Genomic DNA, 22666 nt, shown 5'->3' on the forward strand with positions numbered 1-22666 from the left:
TGAAAAAAAAATGAATAGGCAAGTCACAGAATTAGAGAAATTATTTGTAATACTACCATAAAAAACATTATAACTCACTAATAAAGACAAATGACCCAATTTTTAAAGAGGAATAGACGCTTCACAAAGTAAAATATGCAACACAGTGCAAGAACACATAAAAAAAGTGCTCATTATTCATCAGGAAAATACAAATTAAACAAGAAAGAGAGATTGCTACATACATAACAGAACACATAAAAAAGTCTGACAACGGGGCTGAGGTTGTGGCTCAGTAGTAGCACACTCACCTGGCATGTGTAGGCACTGGGTTTGTTCTTCAGCACCACATAAAAATAAATAAATAAATAAAATGAAGGAATTGGCCAAAAAAAAAAAAAAAAAAAAAAGACAACAACATCAAATGTTCTTAAGACTATAGAGCAACTGGAATGTTCATAGACTGCTTCAGGGAGTAGTCAGTTTGGAAAATTGGCAATTTGTTATAAAGTTAAAATACACCTACACTATGACCCAACAACAAAAAATATGTCCAAAAGATGATTTATACAAGACTGTTTGTATAAGTTTTATACATAATAGGAAAAAACTAGAAATACTGCAAACTTCTATCAATGGGATAACAGATTTTAGAAACTAGTAGGTTTGGTTGGGGTTGTAGCTTAGTGGTAGAGCACTTGCGTAGCACATTCAGGGCACTGTACCACATTAAAAAAGTTTTTGTTTAAAAAAAAAAACTGGTAAAAGAGCATCCACACTGGGAAGTGGCCTGGTAGACGGTGTTGGAGCCCCAGGGAGATGAGGAAGGTATCCACATAGGTGAGGAGGTGGCAGAGGAGATGGAGAGTCAGTAGTATATGAAGGGACTAATGAAATAATAAATTAAGACTAACAGAAAACAGGTTTTTGTCTTCAGAGGAGTGACATATTTAGAAAGAATCACAAGTATTGGAATAAAAGAATTAATATAAACTCATTCTTTTAATATAAATATAAAAATAAATGTAGATATAAATACGGTTCTACATATATGTAGGTAGGTATATATGTATTTACATGTATCAATACCCTAGCTTTTTTTAAAATTGTTTTTTAAAGAGAGAGAGAGAAAGAGACGAGATGAGAGAGAGAGAGAGAGAGAGAGAGAGAGAGAGAGAGAATTTTTTTATTATTTATTTTTTAGTTTTCGGCAGACACAACATCTTTGTTTACATGTGGTGCTGAGGATCGAACCCGGGCCGCATGCATGCCAGGCGAGCGCGCTACCGCTTGAGCCACATCCCCAGCCCCTATACCCTAGCTTTATATGCTAAGAAGGACCAGGAACAACAACATTCATACCAATGAGCTTTCTTAGAGCCAAATCTTGGCTTCCAGATATCATTTTTCAAAGGAATTAATAAGGCTCTGAAATGGCTGATTCCAAGGGTGAAGAAGGGAAGGCTCAAAATAAGCCTAGAACATCTTCTTGTACCAGAAAGCAGGATGAGTGTTCAAGAAAGATGGGTTAGGTCAAATGGGGACATAAGCTGGCTTCATTCTAAATGGCCTCCATTGGCCAAATTACGGACAGTTTAGCATTGTATAAGTTGGACCCTCCAAAAAACAGACACTGAGATGGAGTGAGACAGAATATACTGAGGTAAGGGTTGTAAAGACTGTAAAAGAGAAAAGAAATTGGAAGCAGAATTAGGCAGAAAATCTAGTATCCATAAAAAAAAAAAAAAGAGGAAAGGAAGTAAGAATAGGCAAGGAGAGCCTCAGCAATGCAGACCTGATATATAGCCAACTCAGCAGGGAGCTCCAGAGCAGACTGATCACTAGAATAATTTTATTTTGGAGAGAAATAGCCTGACCCTAGTTTGTGTGTCATGCTTAATCACTGCCTACTGGCTGCCTGGTAAGAGCCTAGCCTCAGCTCTGAAGTTGAAGCAGATCCTAAACATGCTGAAACCGGAAGCTATCAACTAACTATACTCTTTGCAGCTGAACGGCAAGCTCCTTCTTGAAAGGAAATCCATATAGCATACTTCTATGGCTGCCACATGCATAAAAATAATGATAATAAGAGATTATAACCCACTGACTAAAATAAAGAAAAACATGAATCCAAAACAAATATAAATAAAAGAACTGAAAATTTTATAAGGAATGATTTATTTACCTAGATTCAAAATAACTCCTTACAAAGTACATATTAATTACAAAAAGGAAAACAGTAGCTCTATAGTGCAGAAATCTGATAATACTACCTTAATCATGTAATCACAGTGAATACCATCAGTAAGACAAGTTGAAAGTATACACCACCTTACAAACTATAATAAAAAGCAAAACAGTAGCCAGGTGTGGAGCATATGCCTGTAATCCCAGCAACTCGGGAGGCTGAGGCAGGAGGATTGCAGGTTCAAGAACAGCCAGCCTTAGCAACTTAGCATGGCCCTAAGCAACTTAATGAGACATGGTCTCAAAATGAATAAAACCGGTTGGGGATCTGACTCAGTGGTTAAGTACCCTTGGATTCAATCCTGGTATTCCCCCCCACACACTCCCCCTGGAGTAGGGGGAATAGCATCAGTTCTGTGAAATAACTACCAAAGACCATATCCTGAGTTTATAACAATATTTTACAAAAAAACAATTAAGGAGCATCTTACAAGATAACTGGCCTATCATCTTAGAAAGAATCAAGCTCATAAAGGTCCAGACTGAAGGAGCAACATAAAAGAAAACATGTGACTGCTATGAAAGACAACTGGGAAAACTTAAACTGGGCTGAGGATTACATGGTAGTAATATATCAATGTTAAATTCATGATTTTCATGTTTTTATTATGAATATGCAGGGAAATATTCTTGTTTACATAAATACCCACTAAAATATATACAGAGAAAATAGACTATTATGCCTAAAGAAGTTCAACACACACACACACAAAAAAAAACTACTTGCATGATTTCATTTGCATCAAGTTCACCAACAATAAACACACTAATTAATGATGGAAATCAGAAAGTGGTTGTCTCTGGAGATGTACAGGGCAGGAGGTAAGAAAATTATTAGAAAGGGAAAACAGAATTTTGGGAGGTGACAAATTTTCATATCCTTGATTTGAGTGATGCTTATAAGGGTATATATGACTGTCAAAACTCACTAAATAATACTTTTTAGGATTTGTATTTTTATATAAATTAAAATTTTTAAGGACAGTCAAAAACTAGTGCAAGAAAGACACAAAATTATTTTTCAATTCAAGGAATATTTCATTTCCTCTTACTTTACTATAAGAAGTAGAAATAATTATGTCTCACTGTTTTTTCCCTGTGTTTCTTCCTTTCTCGTTCTACTTTATCTTGATCGGCCTGGATTGGTCTTTTTCTTTTTAGCTCTCACAACTTATCAACATTCTAGCAGTAATGAATTTAAAACCAAATATCCCTGGAAAGACTCATTCATGTATTATAATGAGAACACTATTCCCAAACATTCTCCAGCCCAGGTGTAACACATTGAAAGACTGAGTAATATTAATCATATAAGTGTAAACAAAACTTAACACAGTTAGATGGTTTCTAATAAAATTTAAATAATGAGAAGAAAACATGACAATTTCTGATATGAAAACCCCTCACCTATAATTAGGTGGAAATAATAAAATATGTCTAAAACTAAAACAAATACTAACCTGAAAGAATATGAGCAAAGCAGCCTGGGAAGAGAAGTAAACTAGAAATTTTTCCCTGGACTGGAGTTGAAGAGGAAAAGAGTCTGTACATTTCAGAGCAGAAGGACCAAAGTTTTGATCCCTAATGCCCTGAGGCAGGTTCAAGGGCCTGAACAAAAATGGCTATGTAGGGGCTGGGATTGTGGCTCAGCGGTAGAGCGCTCGCCTAGCACGGGGAGACCCGGGATTCGATCCTCAGCACCACATAAAAATAAAGGCATTGTGTTGTGTCCATCTACACCTAAAAAATAAAATAAAATAAGTATTAAAAAAAAAAAGAATGGCTATGTTGATATATCTGGGAGAAAGAACCAAGTCTCACAAGAGATCTCTCTATGGCAAGAATAAAGAGCAGACAGCTTTCAGATCCAAAGAGAACTTATGGATAGATCCCATGGATGTCTCAGAGATTGCCCGAGTTTTGACCAATGCCCCAAGGGGTCCCCCTCTGTTACCATGTTATAGCATAAGACTCTACAATTGTGACTCAAGCTAGGAGAAAGGGGACAGCACTCTTAGGAATGAATGAGGTTAAATTTCTACCAGTCATATGAAATGTGGTATGGAACTGGAGATTAAATTTAAATTCTTGATAATTCTCCAACAAGTTAAACATACTTATATTATGACCTGGCAATTCCACTCCTGGATGTATACCAAAAAGAACTGAAAACAGATGTTCAAATAAAAACTTTTACATATATGTTCACAGTAGCACTATCCACAATAACCAAAAGGTAAGGATAAAAACAAATGTCTCAGACTGGGGTTGTAGCTTAGTGGTAGAGCCTTGCCTAACAGATGTGAGGCACTGGGTTTGATCCTCAGCCCCACATAAAAATAAAATAAGGGGCTGGGGATGTGGCTCAAGCGGTAGCGAGCTCACCTGGCATGCGTGCGGCCCAGGTTCGATCCTCAGCACCACATACAAAACAAAGATGTTGTGTCCGCCGATAACTAAAAAATAAATATTAAAATTCTCTCTCTCTTAAAAATAAAATAAAATAAAATAAGGTATTATGTCCACCTACATTTAAAAAATAAATGTTTTTTAAAAAAGAACTATTACAAGTTCAAGGCCAATATGGTTGATTTAGGAAGACCCTGTCTCAAAATAAATAAATAAATAAATAAATAATGAAGATCTGATTCTTATTACAATATGAACTATAAAAAACTATTCAAAGTGAAAGTTAGGCACAAAATACCACATTTTTGTATGTTACATTTAGATGAAATTTCCAGAATAGGCAAATCCACAGTGACAGAAAGGAGTTGTGACTGGGAGAAGAGGAAATAGAAAGTGACTATTTAATGGACAGTAACAAAAACAGTTTTATCAATTAGATTGTGCTGAGGTTGGAGAACACTGTGGATGTACTAAATATCATGAATAGTATACTTTAAGGTTAAAATGGTAAGGCTTGTCTTATGTATATTTTATCAAATTTTAAAAACTTACTGATTAGAACAAATTTTAGAAATTAAAAAAAAAACTTGCTATCATTCAAAAAAACAAAAGATAAATAACTAAGCAATCAATGGTGCACTCTGTAATCCCAGTGACTCCAGAGGCTGAGGCAAGAAAATCTATAGTTCATGGTCAGCCTCGGCAACTTAGTTAGACCCTGTCTCAAAAAATTAAAAAAGCCCAGGGGTAAAGAGCCCCTGGGTTCAATCCCCAGTACCAAAAAATAAAATTAAAAAATAAAGAACTAGGACTGGGGTTGTGGCTTAGAAGTAGAGCGCTCGCCTAGCATGCGGGAGGCACTGGGTTTGATCCTCAGCATTACATAAAAAAGAAATAAAGATATTATGACCACCTATAACTAAAAAATAAATATATATTTAAAAAAATACTAAAGAACTAAGTAATGAAAAAATCAATTATACAGCATTGGGAAAAAATAATGTAATGGGGAGAAATCAATCCTCCACTTATATATAAATCAAATAATATTACAGTGAAGATTATGGGACAAAATGTAATAAGCATTTTAACAAGGCACTAGCAAAAATATTTCTAACAAAAATCTATGTGAGTGAAGGGAAGGAAGAAAAACTGTAAGAATATTAATTGCTTCATTTTTCTTATTGTCAATACTCATATTTTTCTTAACCAAAAAAGGAATTTAACAATCTATTGTTGGCAGGGCATAGTGGCTCACACCTGTAATTCCAGTGACTCAGGAGACTGAGGCAGGAAGATGGCAAGTTCAAACCCAGCCTCAGCAACTTAGTGAGGCCCTAAGCACACAGTGAGTCCCTGTCTCTAATAAAATATAAAAAAGGGCTGGGAGGGGACCTGGGGTTGTGGCTCAGCGATAGAGCACTCACCTAGCAAGTGCAATCGATCCTCGGCACAGCATAAAAATAAATAAATAAAATAAAGGTACTGTGTGTTCGACTATGACTAAATTATATATATAAAGGTGAGGGTTCGGGGTGTGGCTCAGTGGTTAAGTGCAGCTGGGTTCAATACCTGGTACCAAAAAAAATTAAAAAAAGAATCTATTGTTTCATATGGAAACAAATTATCTGTATTTTCAGCATATATGTGTCATTAATTCATTTTTCCTCTATGAAATCAAACTCACAACTTTTGCATTGGATAAAATGCATAGATACTTGCTATTAAGGATGGCAGACTAAGCATAAACATCTAATTTCATTCTCTGCCCAAAATTCCTAACATTTAAGCATTAAGGGAGGTCTTTTGTTTTGTTTTTGTCTCTTTTTTTCCCCAGAAAAACTAGTACTAATCCTTCTCAAACTTTTCAAAACATTGAAGAGGCAAGAAAACTTCTTAACTCATTCTATGAGGCCAGTTTTACCCTGATAGCAAAAGTCAGACAAGGTAAGGTGCAGTGGCACAAGCCTGGCCTGTAATCCTAGTGACTCGGGAGGCTAAGGCAGGAGGATCAAGATTTCAAAGCCAGCCTCAGCAACTTATCAAAGCCCTAAGCAACTCAGTGAGACTGTCTCTAAATAAAATACAAAAAAGGGCTGGGAATGTGTCTTGGTGGTTAGCTGTCCCGGACTTGAATCCCTGGTACAAAAAAAAAAAAAAAGACAAGATGGACACAAGAAACTACAAGCCAATATCCCTTATAAACATTAATGTAAAAATCCTCAACAAAATACCAGTAAACTAATTCAGCTACATAATAAAAGATTGAATACCATGACAAAGTGTGATTTATTCTTGAAATGAAAGTATAAGTCAAAATGTAAAAATTGAAAATTGACCAGTGTAATACACCACAATTAACTGAAAGGAAAAAAACAAAACACACAAGACAGAAAAGGGATCTAATATAATTCAACACCCTTTCATGATAAAAACACTCAACAACTAAAGAAGGAAACTACCTCAAAATAATGAAAGCTATATCTGAAAAATCACAGTGAATATAATAATGAAGAGGGAAAGATTATAAGGCTTTTTCTCCAAGACCAGGAACAAGGCAAGGATGCCTGCCTTTACCGTTTCTATTTCAACATAATACTAAAGATTCCAGCCAGAGCAATTAAACCAGAAAAAGTAAAAGACATCAAAGCTGGAAAGGAAGGAATAAAATCATCTCTGTTCACAGATGCTATCTTATATGTAGATAACCCTAAAACTTCCACAAAAAAAAAGTTAGAATTAATAACTGAATCCAGCAATGTAACAGGATACAAAATCAACACACAAAAATCACTTGTATTTCTATATACTAACAACAATCATAAAAAGAAATTACAAAAACAATTCCACATATAATAACATCAAAAAGAATAAAATACTTAGGAATTAACTAAGGAGGTAAAACTCTTGTTCAATGAAAACTACAAAACATTGTTAAAAGAAATTAAAGGCAGCATTAATAAATGAAAATATGTCCCAAGTTCATGGATTAGAAACCTAATAATGTTAAGATGCCACTACTACCCAAACAATCTGCAGATTCCACACAATCACCCCTTAGCAGAAAACCAATTACACTTTTTAGAGAAGTAGAAAGACCCATTCTAAAATTCATATGCAATCTTAGGGGACTCTGAATAGCCAAAACAATCTTTAAAAAAAAAGGACAAATCTAGAGGATTCAAACTTCTTGATTTTAAAAAATTACTACAAAGCTCCAGTCAAAACAGTGGGGGATCCTAGAATAAAAATAGGCATGTAGTCTAATGGAATAGAATAAAGAGCCCAGAAACAAACACTCATATACATGTCAAATAATGCCAAAACCATTCAGTAGGGAAAGGTCAGTTTTTTCAACAAATGATGATGGGAAAACCAAATAGCCATGTATCAAAGAATGAAGTTGAACTCTTACCTAAAAGTATATACAAAAATTAACTCGGGCTGGAGTTGTGGCTCAGGAGTAGAGCACTTGCGTAGCACATGGAAGGTGCTGGGTTCGATACCCAGCACCACATAAACAAACTAAATAAAATAAAGGTATTGTATTAATCTACAACTAAAAAAATATTTAAAAAAAAAATAACTCAAGAGTCTGGAATGTGGCTTGGTGGTTAACACCTACCTAGAGCATGCAAGACCCTGGATTCAGTCACCGGTACTACAAATAAATAAATAATTCAAATTGGACCAAAGACTTAAATTTAAGACCTAAAACTATAAAATTCAGAAGAAAACATGGACAAAGCATCACAACAATAGATTTGACACTATTTTCTTGAGTTGACACCAAAGGCACAGGCAACAACAACAAAAAAAATAGATAAACTCTATTTTATGAAGGTTAAAAACTTTTGTACATTAATAGTGTAAGAAGACAAGTCATGCTGGGGACATAGCTTAAAACTGGAAGACTTAAAGAAGGATCCAGTCATTGTCCTGACTGACTCCATTTTATCACTCTGACCTGTTCTCTTTAAGATTATTTCTTCTCTGCAGCTTCCTACAGGCAATCATCTCATGATGGGAACAGAAACTGCCTGGTTCAATCCCTTATGCTAGGAGGATGCCAGCAGGGAGCCAATAGGACCCTACAACACCAGACCTGCCACCAAACTGACCAAGACTATTATGCTTATGCATATCTCTTGTCCCCCTGCATTAGTCTCTCTCCTATATAATCCTGAAGCTGTTACCAGACCAGGGAGACAGTTTTCCAGACCAGCTATCTTCCTAGACTGGCCAACTGACATAAACTCCTTTTATTTCCCACTTTTCTCTATTAACTGAACTCTAAAGGAAGTGAGTAGACCCTGGTCACAGACTCCAATAGTATGCTGACAATACCTAAGGCCCTGAGTTGAATCCCCAATACAACAATAAAAAGGTGACCCACAGAACGGGAGAAAATATTTGCAAATCATACATCTGATAGGGATTAAAATCCAGAATATATAGGTGACTCCAAAAAACTCAACCATCAAAACAACAACAACAAAAAAAATGGTCATAGAACTTGTATAATGGCCAATAAGTACATGGAAAATGTTTAACATCACTAATCATTAGGGAAATGTAAAACCAAACTACAATAAGATACGACTTTATATCCATTAGTATGGCTACTACCAAAACAAAAAGAAAAAAAGCATTGACAAAGATGTGGAGAAATTAGAACCTTTATATACTGTTGGTGGAAATGTAAATATGGTACAGCCATTATATAAAAGTATGATAGTTCCTTAAAAAAATTAAACAGAGTTACCATGTGATCCAGCAATTCTACTTCTGGTTATATACCTAAAAGAAATGAAAGCAGGGTCTCAAAAAGATATTTGTACACACATGTTCATAGCAGGTGTTGATTGGTTGGTGAAAATGTAACCAGAGGCTCACAAGAACTTAATCCTATATTTGCCAAGGGTGCAATGATTCGTTTTTGCTAATCTAGTGCTACCTGTGATTTTTTTTCTATAAAACTACTTCGAAAACAAGAATCAAATGTGTTCTTTTTCCTCAAGTAAATATTTTATAACACTTTTGTAGAGATGAATGTGAAAGGTGATTAATATAAAAACGGAGTGATAAATACACAAAACTATGTAAATAAGGCAAGAACAATATTGCTATTGTCAGAAGAACAACCCTAAGGAAAAAATAAAACTGAGCAGGCAGTGGCTTATACTTAGACTTCAACTTCTTGAAATTTCACATGTGAAAGATTTAGAGAAAGTCTATGGAAAAGGCATGAGAGTCCTCTGGGAAACAAGGCTCACCATATAATGTAAGCATCAGGCCGTGTTACAGTGTAAAGAACTTTTCATCTGGCAGGAATGGGACTGGGGAAGGTGGCTTGTGTATTTCTTGTTTTTAAGATCACTATGACCTATGCCCAGCTTTTACAAATAGGATAAAACAGAATCTTCTATGGGGATACCTAAATGTCTTTAGAAATGTGTAACCTTCAGTTCTTAAACTTTGTTATTATTTACAATTTCCTCCTTATCATTTTCTTTCTTTTTTTTTTTTTTTTTTTTTGGCACCAGGGATTGAACTCTGGGGCACCTCAGCCACTGAGCCACATCCCCAGCCCTATATTGTATTTTTACTAAACACAGGGTCTCATTGAGTTGCTTGTCACCACACTTTTTTGCTGAAGCTGGCTTTGAACTTGAGATCCTTCTGCCCCAACCTCCCAGCCACTGGGATTGCAGGCATACACCACCGTACCCCCGGCTCTCCTTATCATTTTCTATCTTTTTTTTCCCCCTAGAATTCTGGGGTAGTAGGGACAGAGAGTTGTTGTTTAGTGTAGAATTTCAGTTTTATAAGATGAAAAGTTAAACAGAAGGAAAATAGTGATGCTTGCACAAAACCATGTACGTATTTAGTATCACTAACTATATAAACGGCTAGAATGATAAATTTTGTATATTTAAACACAATTTAAAAATTAGATCTGGACATCATGGCACTCACCTGTAATCCTAGCTACTCAAGAAGTAGCAGGAAGATTACAAGGTTGAGGCCAGCCTGAACAACTTTTAGTAAGACTCTATCTCAAGTTTTTTAAAAAGTTTTAAAATGGGCTATAGATACAGCTCTGTGGTAGAGAGCCTACCTACTGTGAAATCCTAGGTTCAATTTCCCATACCACAATGAAAAAGGAGGGACTGGCAATTTAAAACTGTTCCCTAATGGCAATTTAAAAATATTCCATGGCCAGGGTTGTAGCTCAATGGTAGAATGCTTTCCTAGCATGCATGAGGCACCGGGTTCGATCCCCAGCACGACATGAAAAAAAAAATAAACCAATAAAATAAAGGCACTGTGTCCATCTACAACTAAAAATACACATTTTTAAAATAAATACAATAAAAATATTCCATAATGTGTTTATGCCATAATATATTGTACCCACTACTCTACTATAATACAATCAGGTTGTTTTCTATATCTAGTCATTTTTAAAATGCTACAAATGGGCTGCGGTTGTAGCTGGTAAAATGCTTGCCTCACACATGTTCCATCCTCAGAACCACATAAAAATAAATAAATAAAATAAAGGTATGTGTCTACCTACAACTTTAAAAAAATGCTACAATATTTTTTTTAAACCTTCAAAGATCATTCATTAAGATAAAATGCTCTACACCCTCCCTCATACACACAGACGGTGATAGTTATGTGCACGAGCGTGCGCGCGCGCGCGCACACACACACACACACACACACACACACACACACAAAGTTCTTAAACCTTAAGCAATTAAGAAAAACAAAACTACCAGATATCAAAGAAAACCCTCTAATGTGAAGGACTAAAATTTAAAAAAATAAGTTGAAGGAAAAAATATCTTCAATAATTATTAATATCCTCAGGCAAATAAGACATTATTATATCTATGAGACAAGTTTAGGATATCATTAATGGGGGAAAAAACCATCAGGAAACAATAAGGAACTGTTAAAATTAAAACTAGAAGTAGAATTTTAAAAACCACTGTATGTACTGAAAGATAAAAATTGAGGACATATACTGTGTTTCATGACTGAACTTATAGCCAACAGCACTATAACTCATGTCTGAATGAAGTTTTTACTTAACACACCTTTTCTCCATAAAGTACATCACAGTTTCTTGCACTTTAGGAACATTTGACAGCATTACACTTAAGGATTATTTCAAATAGTGAAATCATCAAGAAAAAACATGAAAATGCAAAAAATGTGGCACTAAATAGACTGCAAAAAGAACACATTGATAGTCTTAAGAACTAAAACAGAGGGTACAGCATCACTCTGCTCAGCCTCACCTGGGGAATGTGCACATCAGACAACTCAAAAAATCTTTGCTTAAGCGTGTTCCCTAATGATCACAAGAACCAAAAGTACTAATTTTAGGTTTCTAAATAAATTTTAGCAAATAGGCAAATTTGCAAATGCTGAATTTACAAATAATAAGGATCAACTGTACATATAAACCTATCTTTATGAAATTACTTACATCCAAACTTTCTATCTATATCTATGTATACATGTCAGAAATAATCACCTAACTAATGTCTACTAAGTTATTTCTAAGGTAATGGATTTTGCATGGTATTCTTTTTTACTTTCTTCTTTGTGCTATATTAATTTATTGGTAATGGGTACTAGGGATGAACTCAGGACATCATGCAGGCTTCTACCACTGAACTACATCTCTGGCCCTTTTTTAACTTTAGTTTGAGACAGGGTCTCACTAAGTTGTTCAGGTTGGCCTCAAACTTGCAATCCTCCTTGCCTCAGCCTCCCAAGCAGCTGGGATTACAGTTGTGTGTCACCATGTCCAGTCTTTTTTTTTTAATATTTATTATTTAGTTATCGGCGGGTACAACATCTTTGTTTGTATGTGGTGCTGAGGATTGAACCCGGGCCGCACGCATGCCAGGTGAGCGCGCTACCGCTTGAGCCACATCCCCAGCCCAACCATGTCCAGTCTTAATAATTTTTTTTAAATCGAAGCTATATCATTTTTATTAAGAATAAATATTATATCAATATTATATTTTTCTGTAACATGTTCATCTCAGAGCTTTAAAAAAGTTCAATAGTTCTTTTTTTTAATGTAGGAAAATACACATTTATATGCTAGTATTCAAAGATATGATATCGTTAGTCATAACAGTAAACTATAGAATAATGAGAATATAACCACTGACTCTGAAAAACATTATTTTGCTATATTAGGCTCCTAAAAGAAAAACTGACATTAATGAATCCTTCTTGTCAAAAATGTCATTATTTGATTAACATTATTTTTGCACAGTTGTACTTATTTTGAATCTAGGTTTATCAACCCTAACACTATTGACATTTTGGGAAAGGCAATTTTTTGTGTGTGGAGACTACCTTTGTATTGTGGGATGGCTAGTATAATGCCTGGCTTCTTCCCACTAGAGGCCAGTAGCACGCCATCCCTCTAAGTTGTGGCAACCAAAAATATCTCTAGATTGCCACATTTCAAGTGGGGGGGCAAAACAGTGAATACAACTGTTTTAAATAAGTTACTTAAATCCAGATGGATTATAATAGACTCTTTTAAAAATTCTACTTGAGCGCAGGGGTTGTGGCTCAGTGGTAGAGTGCTCGCCTAGCCTAGCATGTGTGAGGTCCTGGGTTCGATGCTCAACACCATATATAAATAAATAAAATAAAGATATTGTGCCCAGCTAAAAAATAAATATTTTTTAAAAATTCTACATGAATAAAACATCTCAGATATAGGATCCAATGAATAAACCAGCTCTGACTCTAATTGAGTATCGATGAGGGGACATAAAATTCAGACCGGCAACCAAAATATGTAAGTATAAACCCTACTGTTTCAGTTAAGTTTGCATCACTGTAACCAAAATACCTGACAAAAACAATTTAGAGGAGGGAAAATTTATTTGATGATAACAGTTTCATTGGTCTCAAATTCAAAATAAAAAATAAAAGCTCAGTGGTAAAGAGGTCCTGGTTGTTAAATCCTCAGTACAATATATATATATGTATAAAAAAATATACACACACACACACACATATGAATATATTCATAGCCACATTAGTCACAATAACCCAAAAGTAGAAACAACACCAATATCCATCAAATCATGAAAGGATAAACAAAATGTGGTATAGAAATGTAATGAAATATTATTTGGCAATGAGGGAATGAAATACTGACACATACTAAAACATGGATGAAACTGAAAACATTATGCTAGGTGAAAAAAATCAATTACAAAAGACCTCATATGATTCCATTTATATGCAAGGTCTAGAATAGCAAATTCATAAACAAATAATCTATAGGAAGTAGACTGGAGTTGTCTAGGGATAGGAAAGATAAGGGTTTTGTATGACTGGCAAGGATACAAGGTTTCTTTCTTGGAAGATAAAAATTCTAGAATTAGATTGTGGTAACAGCAGCATAACACTGTTAATATACTTCAAAACACTGTATGCTTTAAATGGGTGAATTATATATGAATTATATCTCAATAAAGGAGTTAACCCAAAATAGAGAAATAAAGACATTTTCAGACAAAGAGAATTTTTTTGCTAACAGGACTATACTACAGTAAGTGTGCAAGGAAGCTCTTGTGGCAGAAAGACTATGACACAGGAAAGAAACCTAGATGTAAGTAAGGAAATAAACAGTTCTTTTTTTTTCTTTTTTTTTTTTTTAAAGAGAGAGTGAGAGAGGAGAGAGAGTGAGAGAGAGAGAATTTTTTAATATTTATTTTTTAGTTCTCGGCGGACACAACATCTTTGTTGGTATGTGGTGCTGAGGATCGAACCCGGGCCGCACGCATGCCAGGCAAGCGCGCTACCGCTTGAGCCACATCCCCAGCCCAAATAAACAGTTCTTAAAAGGGCATAAATAAATGGGGCTAGGGTCATAGCTCAGTGGTAGAGCACTTGCCTTGCATGCATGAGGCCCTGGGTTCGATCGTCAGCACCACATAAAAATAAATAAATAAATAAATAAATAAATAAATAAATAAATAAATAAATAAATAAAATTTGTATCCATCTACAACTAAAAAAAAATATTTTTTTAAAAAAAAGGGCATAAATAAAGCAAAGTACAGAAATTCTAATTGTTTATTTTCATTGTTATAAAAGATAATCAACTATCAAAAGTAAAACAGTATCAACAGCTTATATGCTTATAAAAGGAAAATGTATAGTATAACAAAGGGGGATAGAAAGGAATTGGGTATATTCTATTGAAAAGTCTTTATACTACATGTGAAGATATATAACATTCTTTAAAGGTGACTAAGTAAATACATGTGCTATAAACCCTAGGGCAACCACTTAATATTTTTTAAAAGATATAAATAATTAGCCAATAGCAGTGATGGCACATGCCTATAATCCCAGTGGCTTGGGAGGCTGAGGGAGGAGGATTCAAAGTTCAAAGCCAGCCTCAGCGATGGTGAGACACTAAGCAACTCAGTGAGACTGTCTTCTAAATAAAATACAAAATAGGGCTGGAGAAATAGGGCTCAGTGGTCAAGTGCCTCTTAGTTCAATCCCCAGTACCACCCAAAAAAAATAAGCCAATAGCAGAAATAAAATGAAATCAAAATAATATTCAACAAGTACAAAAGTGGGCAGAAAAAAAAGTGAAACCAAAAAAAAACAATATAAATAAACATCTTTCAAAAGGGTAAATTTTAATCCAACCACATCAATGTAATTATATTAAATGTAAATGGCTTAAACTCAAAAAACAAAAGAGATTATTTCACTGTATAAAAGAAAAACAGCATAATCTAATTAAATAAAAGATAAAACATACTTTAACTGTAAAGATATAAAATTTACCAAGCAGATAACTACCAACAGTATACTAATGGTGACAAAACCTAAACCATCAACTACTAAATAATGCCTAACTGTTGGGGGATAAGTGGAGAAACTTTGGATGGGGCAAAGTGGGGGGAGGGTACAAGGGATAAGATGGTGGAATGAGATGGACATCATTACCCTAGGTACATGTATGATTGCACAATGGTGTGAAAAATTCTGCTCCCATTGTGTACAATGAATCAAAGAGCTTTCTACTGTCAAGTATAATTGATAAGAACTAATAAAAAATAAAGTAACTATTGAGGCTAGGAATATAGCTCAGTTGGTAGAGTGCTTACCTCACTTGTACAAGGTCCTGGGTTCAATCTCTAGCAACACACACACACACACACACACACACACACACAAAGTAACAATTGGCTGGGCACAGTGGCACAGGCCTGTAATCCCAGTGGCTCGGGAGGCTGAGGCAAAAGGATCCAAAGTTCAAAAACAGCCTCAGCAATGGCAAGGCATTAAGAACTCTGTGAGACCCTGTCTCTAAATAAAATACAAAACAGGGCTGGGGATGTGGCTCAGTGGTTGAGTGCCCCTAAGTTCAATCCCTGGTACCACCCCCCACAAAAAAGTAACTATTACTAATAATTCTCAAGACTGAAAATAACTTGAGTACATTAAATAGATCTAACTATAAAGATGAATGTATTTAGAGATAAGGAAATGATTAAATGATTTCATAACTGAGTGACATTCAAACTTCCAACTAACCGTTCTAATGGAAAAAATAGCAACAAGTACCATTAATTATTTGAGGGTTACCACTAACTGAATCTCTAAATAAGTGTTACTATTTAGATAATAACTAAATTGATGAAGAAACTGGAAAACTGAAAGTAGTGACTTGCCTAATATCTACATAGTAAGAAATAAATCAAGGATTTAAACCCACATGTGCCTAGCCCTGAACATCACATTTTTTATTTCAGCATTCTCCCTCTAACAAGATAATTGCATAAATTATAGATAATTGTATAAGCAATTTCTAAAATTAATAAATCCAGACTAAATAGGAAGCATAAGTATCCTTTTTTAAACAATTCTCTTTTCCTAATGAAAACAACAAGAAAAAAAAATAAAACTAGTACCAATTCAACCCCAAAATGAAAACATACGTGCAATTTTTCTTTTGGCCAAACACTTTGCTCTATTTGACTGTTTTATCTTCGTTTTCTGCAATCCATTCTCCTCCTTTGGTTCCTGTTGCAAAACAAGAAATATGATCAGGGTGGCTAAAATTAAAAGTAGAAATTTCTCTGTCTCCTGTACATCTCTTCATGGCTAAAAAAGGACTCTGAAGAATCAGTGAGTGTTAAAAATGTGCATATAAGACATCAGAAGAAGTTTCTTTTGTAGTACAAAAAGGGAAACACATAATATCTGGAACCAATAAAACCATAAAAATAAAAATGTATAATATGGTGACATTATTATCTGTCACATACATAGTTAGGTAAAGATCAACCAATTTCCAAAATTACCAGTAGGCATCTACCCAAGATCAGAGAAACTTAATTCAAAGCTTAAAAACTAATAATAATGTTTAAATTCACTTCATACTAATTTATTTTAAATCACTCTTTAGCTACTGGGTAAGTAAAATAAAAGAAAAAGAAGGTAAATAAATTCTGTAGAACTAAAACAGAACCAAATACACCTACTTCACTCCACCTAGCAGTTAACCAAGAGGCACTGAGGACCAAAAAATGAAAGACAAATAATAATGAGCCAAGAAAAATCAGCTTAAAAAAATATAGACAAAGATGATTGTGTGTGTGTGTGTATGTGTGTGTGTGTGTGTTTTCCATATATGTAAAATTGGGATCTCTGAAGATGAAAACAAACAATAGAACAAACTAATACTAAAACTATAATCGAATAAATCGTTTCAAGGAAATGGAGGGCAGAGGAGTAAGACCAGGAATCTACACTTTGAAAGTACACACCATTCTCTTGGAAAGTTGACCTTGAATAATCAATTCCCAGACATGTACTGGGTAAATCCTAAAGATAAAGAAAAAAGACAAAAAGAACTGGGGTTGTGGCTCAGCGGTAGAGCACTTGTCTGGCATGTGTGAGGCCCTGGATTTAAATCTCAGCACCACATATAAATAAATAAGATAAAGGTCCATCGCAACTAAAGAAAAAAATCATTCTTAAAAAAAGGAAAATCAAATGAACATACCTAGTGTAGTATGCAACAATACAAAAAAGACAATTATTTTAAAGAAACACAAGAAATATTTTTAAACAAAGAATTTTTTCCATGTTTTTACTGGTGCATTATAATTGCACATAAAGGTGGGATTTGTTGTTACATGCATACAATATAACAATATGATTTGGCCAATATCACTTCCCTGCACTTCCTAAACAAAGGATTTTGTACCTAGCCAAAAATTCTTTCAGTTATCAAGACTGGAAAAACAACATCAAACATGCAAGAACTTGGGAAATGCTATCTTCATAAGTCCTTCTTGACAAACCTAACAAAGAATGAGCATCATTCAATCAAAAAATGATTACAGAAGCACTAGCAAAAGAATCAACAATAAATATATTTAATTTTAGATATAAGACTAAAACAAAAGTAGGGATAAAATATAAGAAAATATGTAAATATCTTTTAATAATGTAGAAATGATACAATTAATTAATGAAAGATAGAAACAGAAAATAAAATAAGTGCACTGACTACTGAATAGTCCATAAGTGTAAATCAAAGAACACCATTTAAAACTGACAAACCATGTAAACAGAAGATTAAATAAGAAAAAAGAGGCCAGGCATGGCAGCACACACCTGTAACCCAGAGACTTGGGAGGCAGAGACAAGAGGTTTGTAAGTTCCAACTTAGCCTCAGCAACTTAGTGAGACCCTGTCTTAAAATAAAAACTAAAAATGGGTAGGGACACAGCTCAGGAAACCAAAGAACAGGATAAGACAGAGGACAGAAGACAGGTGACAGGAGAAAGGGGAAGGAAAAAGAAGGAAGAAGGGAAGGAGAAAGGGAGAGACAAGGGAATAAGGGCTAGGAATACACCTCAGTGACAAAGCTCTAGCACGTGTGTGGTCCTGGGTTTAATTCCCACACTGCAAAAAAAAAAAAAAAAAAAAGGGAATAACAGGAATTATGAAAGTCATATTATAAAGATGTTAGAATAAAAAATATATACTTTCCTAAATAACAAAAGATATGACAAAAAATAGCCCAAAAACCCCACAAAGAATATAGAAAAAGAAATAGAGTAAATATAACAGATTCTAACAAGATGCAACTCAAGATTATATACAAGAGATTCAGCAGTGATAAACTGATCCAAAATGTCTGACATGAAAAGGTCTAGAAGATAAGGGTAAATTTTCTAAATTTGAATCACTCCACATACCCTCCAGAAAAATCACAAGACCTACAAAGACCACAGACAATATCAAACATCAAATTACATGCAAGAAAGAAATGCAGGTTAAAAAGAAAGAAAAAACTGCAGGTAACAAATTTCATCAGCACTCCCACCACTTACTGCAAATCTGTGGGTACAAAGAACAGATAAAAAAAGACTTAAAAGAGAGTCCATGAAAAATAATTACAATAGAGTAAAGAACCATAGACAAAATCAACTTTTTTAAAAGATGTAAAAGCCAGTCATGGTAGCATATGCACATAATCCCAGGTAAGAGTGGCAGAGGCAGAAGGATTCCAAGTTTGAAGCCAGCTTGGGCAACATAGTAAGACCCTGCCTCAAAAAAACAAAAACAAAAAAAAAATCACCCTTAATGGGCTGGGGTTGTGGCTCAGAGGTACAGCGCTCGCCTAACATGCAAGAGGCACTGGGTTCAATCCTCAGCACCTCATAAATATAAAATAAATATATAGTGTCCATCTTTAATTAAAAAATAAATTTCAAAAAATCACCCTTAAAATTAAAAAGTCCAGGGCTGGGGTTGTAGCTCCATGGTAGAGCACTTGCCTTGCATTCATGAGGCCCTGGGTTCGATCCTCAATACCACATAAAAATAAATAAGTAAAAATAAAGATATTGTGTCCATCTACAACTAAAAAAAAATTTAAAAAAAAATTTAAAAGTCTTAGCTTGGCATGGTGGTAATACCGTAATCCCAAAGACTCCAGAGGTTGAAGCAGGAGGATCCCAAGATCAAGGCCAGCCTGAGCAACTTGGCAAGGCCCTAAGCAACTTGATGGGACCCTCTCTCAAAATAAAAAATAACTAAAAAAAGGGCTGAAGATATGGCTCAGTAGTTAAGTGCCCCTGTGTTCAATCATTGGTACCAAAAATACAATAAAATTTTAGAAAGTGCAAAATTAAGATCAAACATTGAACACAGGTTCAACATTTGGTACTTCATACCAATAGCTACATTAAAAGTCCAGGGCTGGGGATAAGGCTCAAGTAGTAGCACGCTTGCCTGGCATGCATGAGGCACTGGGTTTGATTCTCAGCACCACATAAAATAAATAAATAAAGATATTGTGTCCACCTAAATATTATTATTTGTCTTATTCTTCCTTCAGATTCACTGAAGGAAGAATAAGAGAAATAAAGACAAATGATCCTGAAGGAGAGGGGAAAAAACACACACACACAAATGAGTTAATCTCTCCCCCAATATCACACCTATATCAACACCATCATTCATGAAAGAAACTGACTTCACTGAAGAAAAGGAAACTCTCTATTTCATCTATCCATTAACTGATAAGAATAAATTCTAAACTATGAGACAAAACATAATGCAAATCAAAAATTTTCAGGTTTTCAACATTCTCCCCTAAATACCAACCCAGAAAATATGCACACATGTTAAGAAGACATTCCAAACAGAATTCAAAGAAACTTTTGAAGATTAAGAAAAAACTATACCCAGGTATGTTGGTGCATGCCTATATTTCCAGCTACTTAGGAAGTTAAGGCAGGAGGATTGCAAGATGAAGGGTAGCCTGGAAAACTTAGCACAACCACATCTCAAAAAATAAAATAAAAAAGACTCAGGGTACAGCTCAGTGACACAGCACTTGCTTTGCATATCCAAGGCCTTGGATTTAATCCTTAGCACTGCCAAAATAGAAAATCAGAAATTTAAAAACCAGAAGTGTAGCTCAATGGTAGAGCACTTTGCCCAGAAATTCAAAATCTAAGAAAAAAAACAGGTAAAAGAGGAACAAATGAAAGTTGATCAAACTTTAAAAACAGATAAAACCACCTCAAAAACAAAAAATAAGTTACTGGGTTCCCAAGAAGTTAGGTTTAAGTAAAATCTAATAAGGTATATTTAAAAAGTATAAGAAAATAAAAAAATTAAAAGTAATAACTTCCAGGATATATTATTCAGAGAAAAGGACAAAATATAAACAGGAAATATACTATATTTCAAATAAAGAAGGGAAATTAAAGATACGTACATAGCTTATTTTTGTGTTAAAGTAACAGTGGAGAAATAAAAACAAACTAGTAAAGCTGGTCAACAATAACAGTGAGAGTTGTATGTAAGAATACTCATATAAGTACATAGCAAAATAAAGGATACATATAATCCAGCATGGTAGCACACACCTGTAATCCCACCTACTTGAGAGTCTAAGGCAAGAGGATCACAACATTCAGGCCAGTCTGGGGAACCCTGTCTCAAAATTCAAAAGGGTTGAGGCTGTATGTAGCTATTGGTAGAGTGCCTAGCACTCTATCTCAAAAAGGGGAGGAGATAAACACACACATCTACATCTGTATATATACATACAATAGTTCCTTGAGTTATTTTGAGGTTTTGGTTTTTGTGGTGTTGTTTTTGAGGGATATTTTGTTTTGGTTTTGGTACCGGGTATCAAACCTCTACCTCTGTGCTACATCCTCAGCCCTTTTTTAAATTTTATATTGAGAAAGGATCTCACTAAGTTGCAAAAAAAAAAAAAAAAAAAAAGATTGCTAAGCAGTACTGAGAAGGAGCAACACTGAGGGGTCTCTTAAAGTTTGTGATCTTAAATAAATGTGATCACAGTGAGCACAGTTACATGTTTTGTTTTTTCCTTGCCACATTCAGCAAAAAGGGGCACTTAATAGGTGGAGGGATAGGTTTAAACAAGGTAGGGTTTTGCCAGGAAATATAATACAAAGAGGTTGAGGGAATATTCAAGATATTCAAGGGAACTGTTAATATAAAAATTGTGCTATCTATATTAGATAAGGAGGAAAAGTGGGGACATGAAATGGTAGAAGAAAATGAAAAGGTGACAAAGTCAGCTGATTAGACATCTAACTAGGGATAAAGGATTACTGGAGTTAGGTTATTATAAGGAGTAAGTTGGAAAAGATAGGTGACACTGATTACAGAATGAACATCTGAAATTGAGATCTGGAAAATAGCATGTTTATTATTATGACAGGCTCAATAAGGATTCCTTATCAGAACCAGGGAACACAGAAAATGAAGTGACTGTTTCCTTAATTTTGACAAGGAGAGTCGATAGCTGGTACAGCTCTACATGCAGAAGACAGAAGTTGGTTAAAAACATGCAGTGAGCCAGGTGCAGTGGCACACGCCTATAATCCCAGCAGCTCAGGAGGCTGAGGCAGGAGAATCCAAAGTTCAAAGCCAGCCTCAGCAATAGCAAGGCACTAAGCAAGACCCTGTCTCTTAAAAAAACACAAAACAGGTCTGGGGTATGGTTCAATGATAGAGTTCAATCCCTAGTACAAAAACAAAAACAAACAAACAAAAAAAACCCATACAGTTGATGCCTTAGGGCATTAGATTTACTTCTTTTTCAGAATCCCACTTGAGAAAGGCTGAGGTGCTATGACCTATCAGGATAGATACCCAAGAGGTCAAGGAACTGAGAGGCCAGAGCATCAGAAGGGTCATATCTTGACTTGAACCAACAAAAACCGCAGCTTTGTATGATTCAGCCTAATATGTAAACAGTGAAATCATCAAGAATGATGGCAAAGAATAGTGAAGAGAAAGATGGTAAGTGATACTTACAGTTTTCAATGAACTGAGAAGTGTTAGAGGTGGGGAATGGTCAGGAAGATTGCAGATTACTGCTTCAGGCTGAGGTAGGAGGAATAACACTATGATTTGTGCTTCAAAGTAGGTTTTTCCAGTA

The 22666-nt window shown here is 34.9% G+C and overlaps 1 protein-coding gene across 3 annotated transcripts in view; it reads right to left on the bottom strand.

Moving 5' to 3' along the window:
* The window catches only part of UIMC1 (ubiquitin interaction motif containing 1), a 123942-nt gene that overhangs the window by 63081 nt on the left and 38195 nt on the right, over window positions 1-22666 (bottom strand). For 2 of the 3 annotated variants that reach the window (XM_081307268.1, XM_081307266.1), the window contains exons 3-4: window positions 16659-16743; window positions 291-317 (exon numbers count right to left, since the gene is read on the bottom strand). In XM_081307268.1, coding sequence (XP_081163394.1) covers window positions 291-317; window positions 16659-16743 — 112 coding nt within the window. The remainder of the gene's footprint in view (window positions 1-290; window positions 318-16658; window positions 16744-22666) is intronic. The other variant, XM_081307267.1, reaches the window with a different exon arrangement.

This window comes from Spermophilus citellus (genome assembly GCF_964194105.1).
Source record: "Spermophilus citellus genome assembly, chromosome: 1".
Lineage (NCBI taxonomy): Eukaryota > Metazoa > Chordata > Mammalia > Rodentia > Sciuridae > Spermophilus > Spermophilus citellus.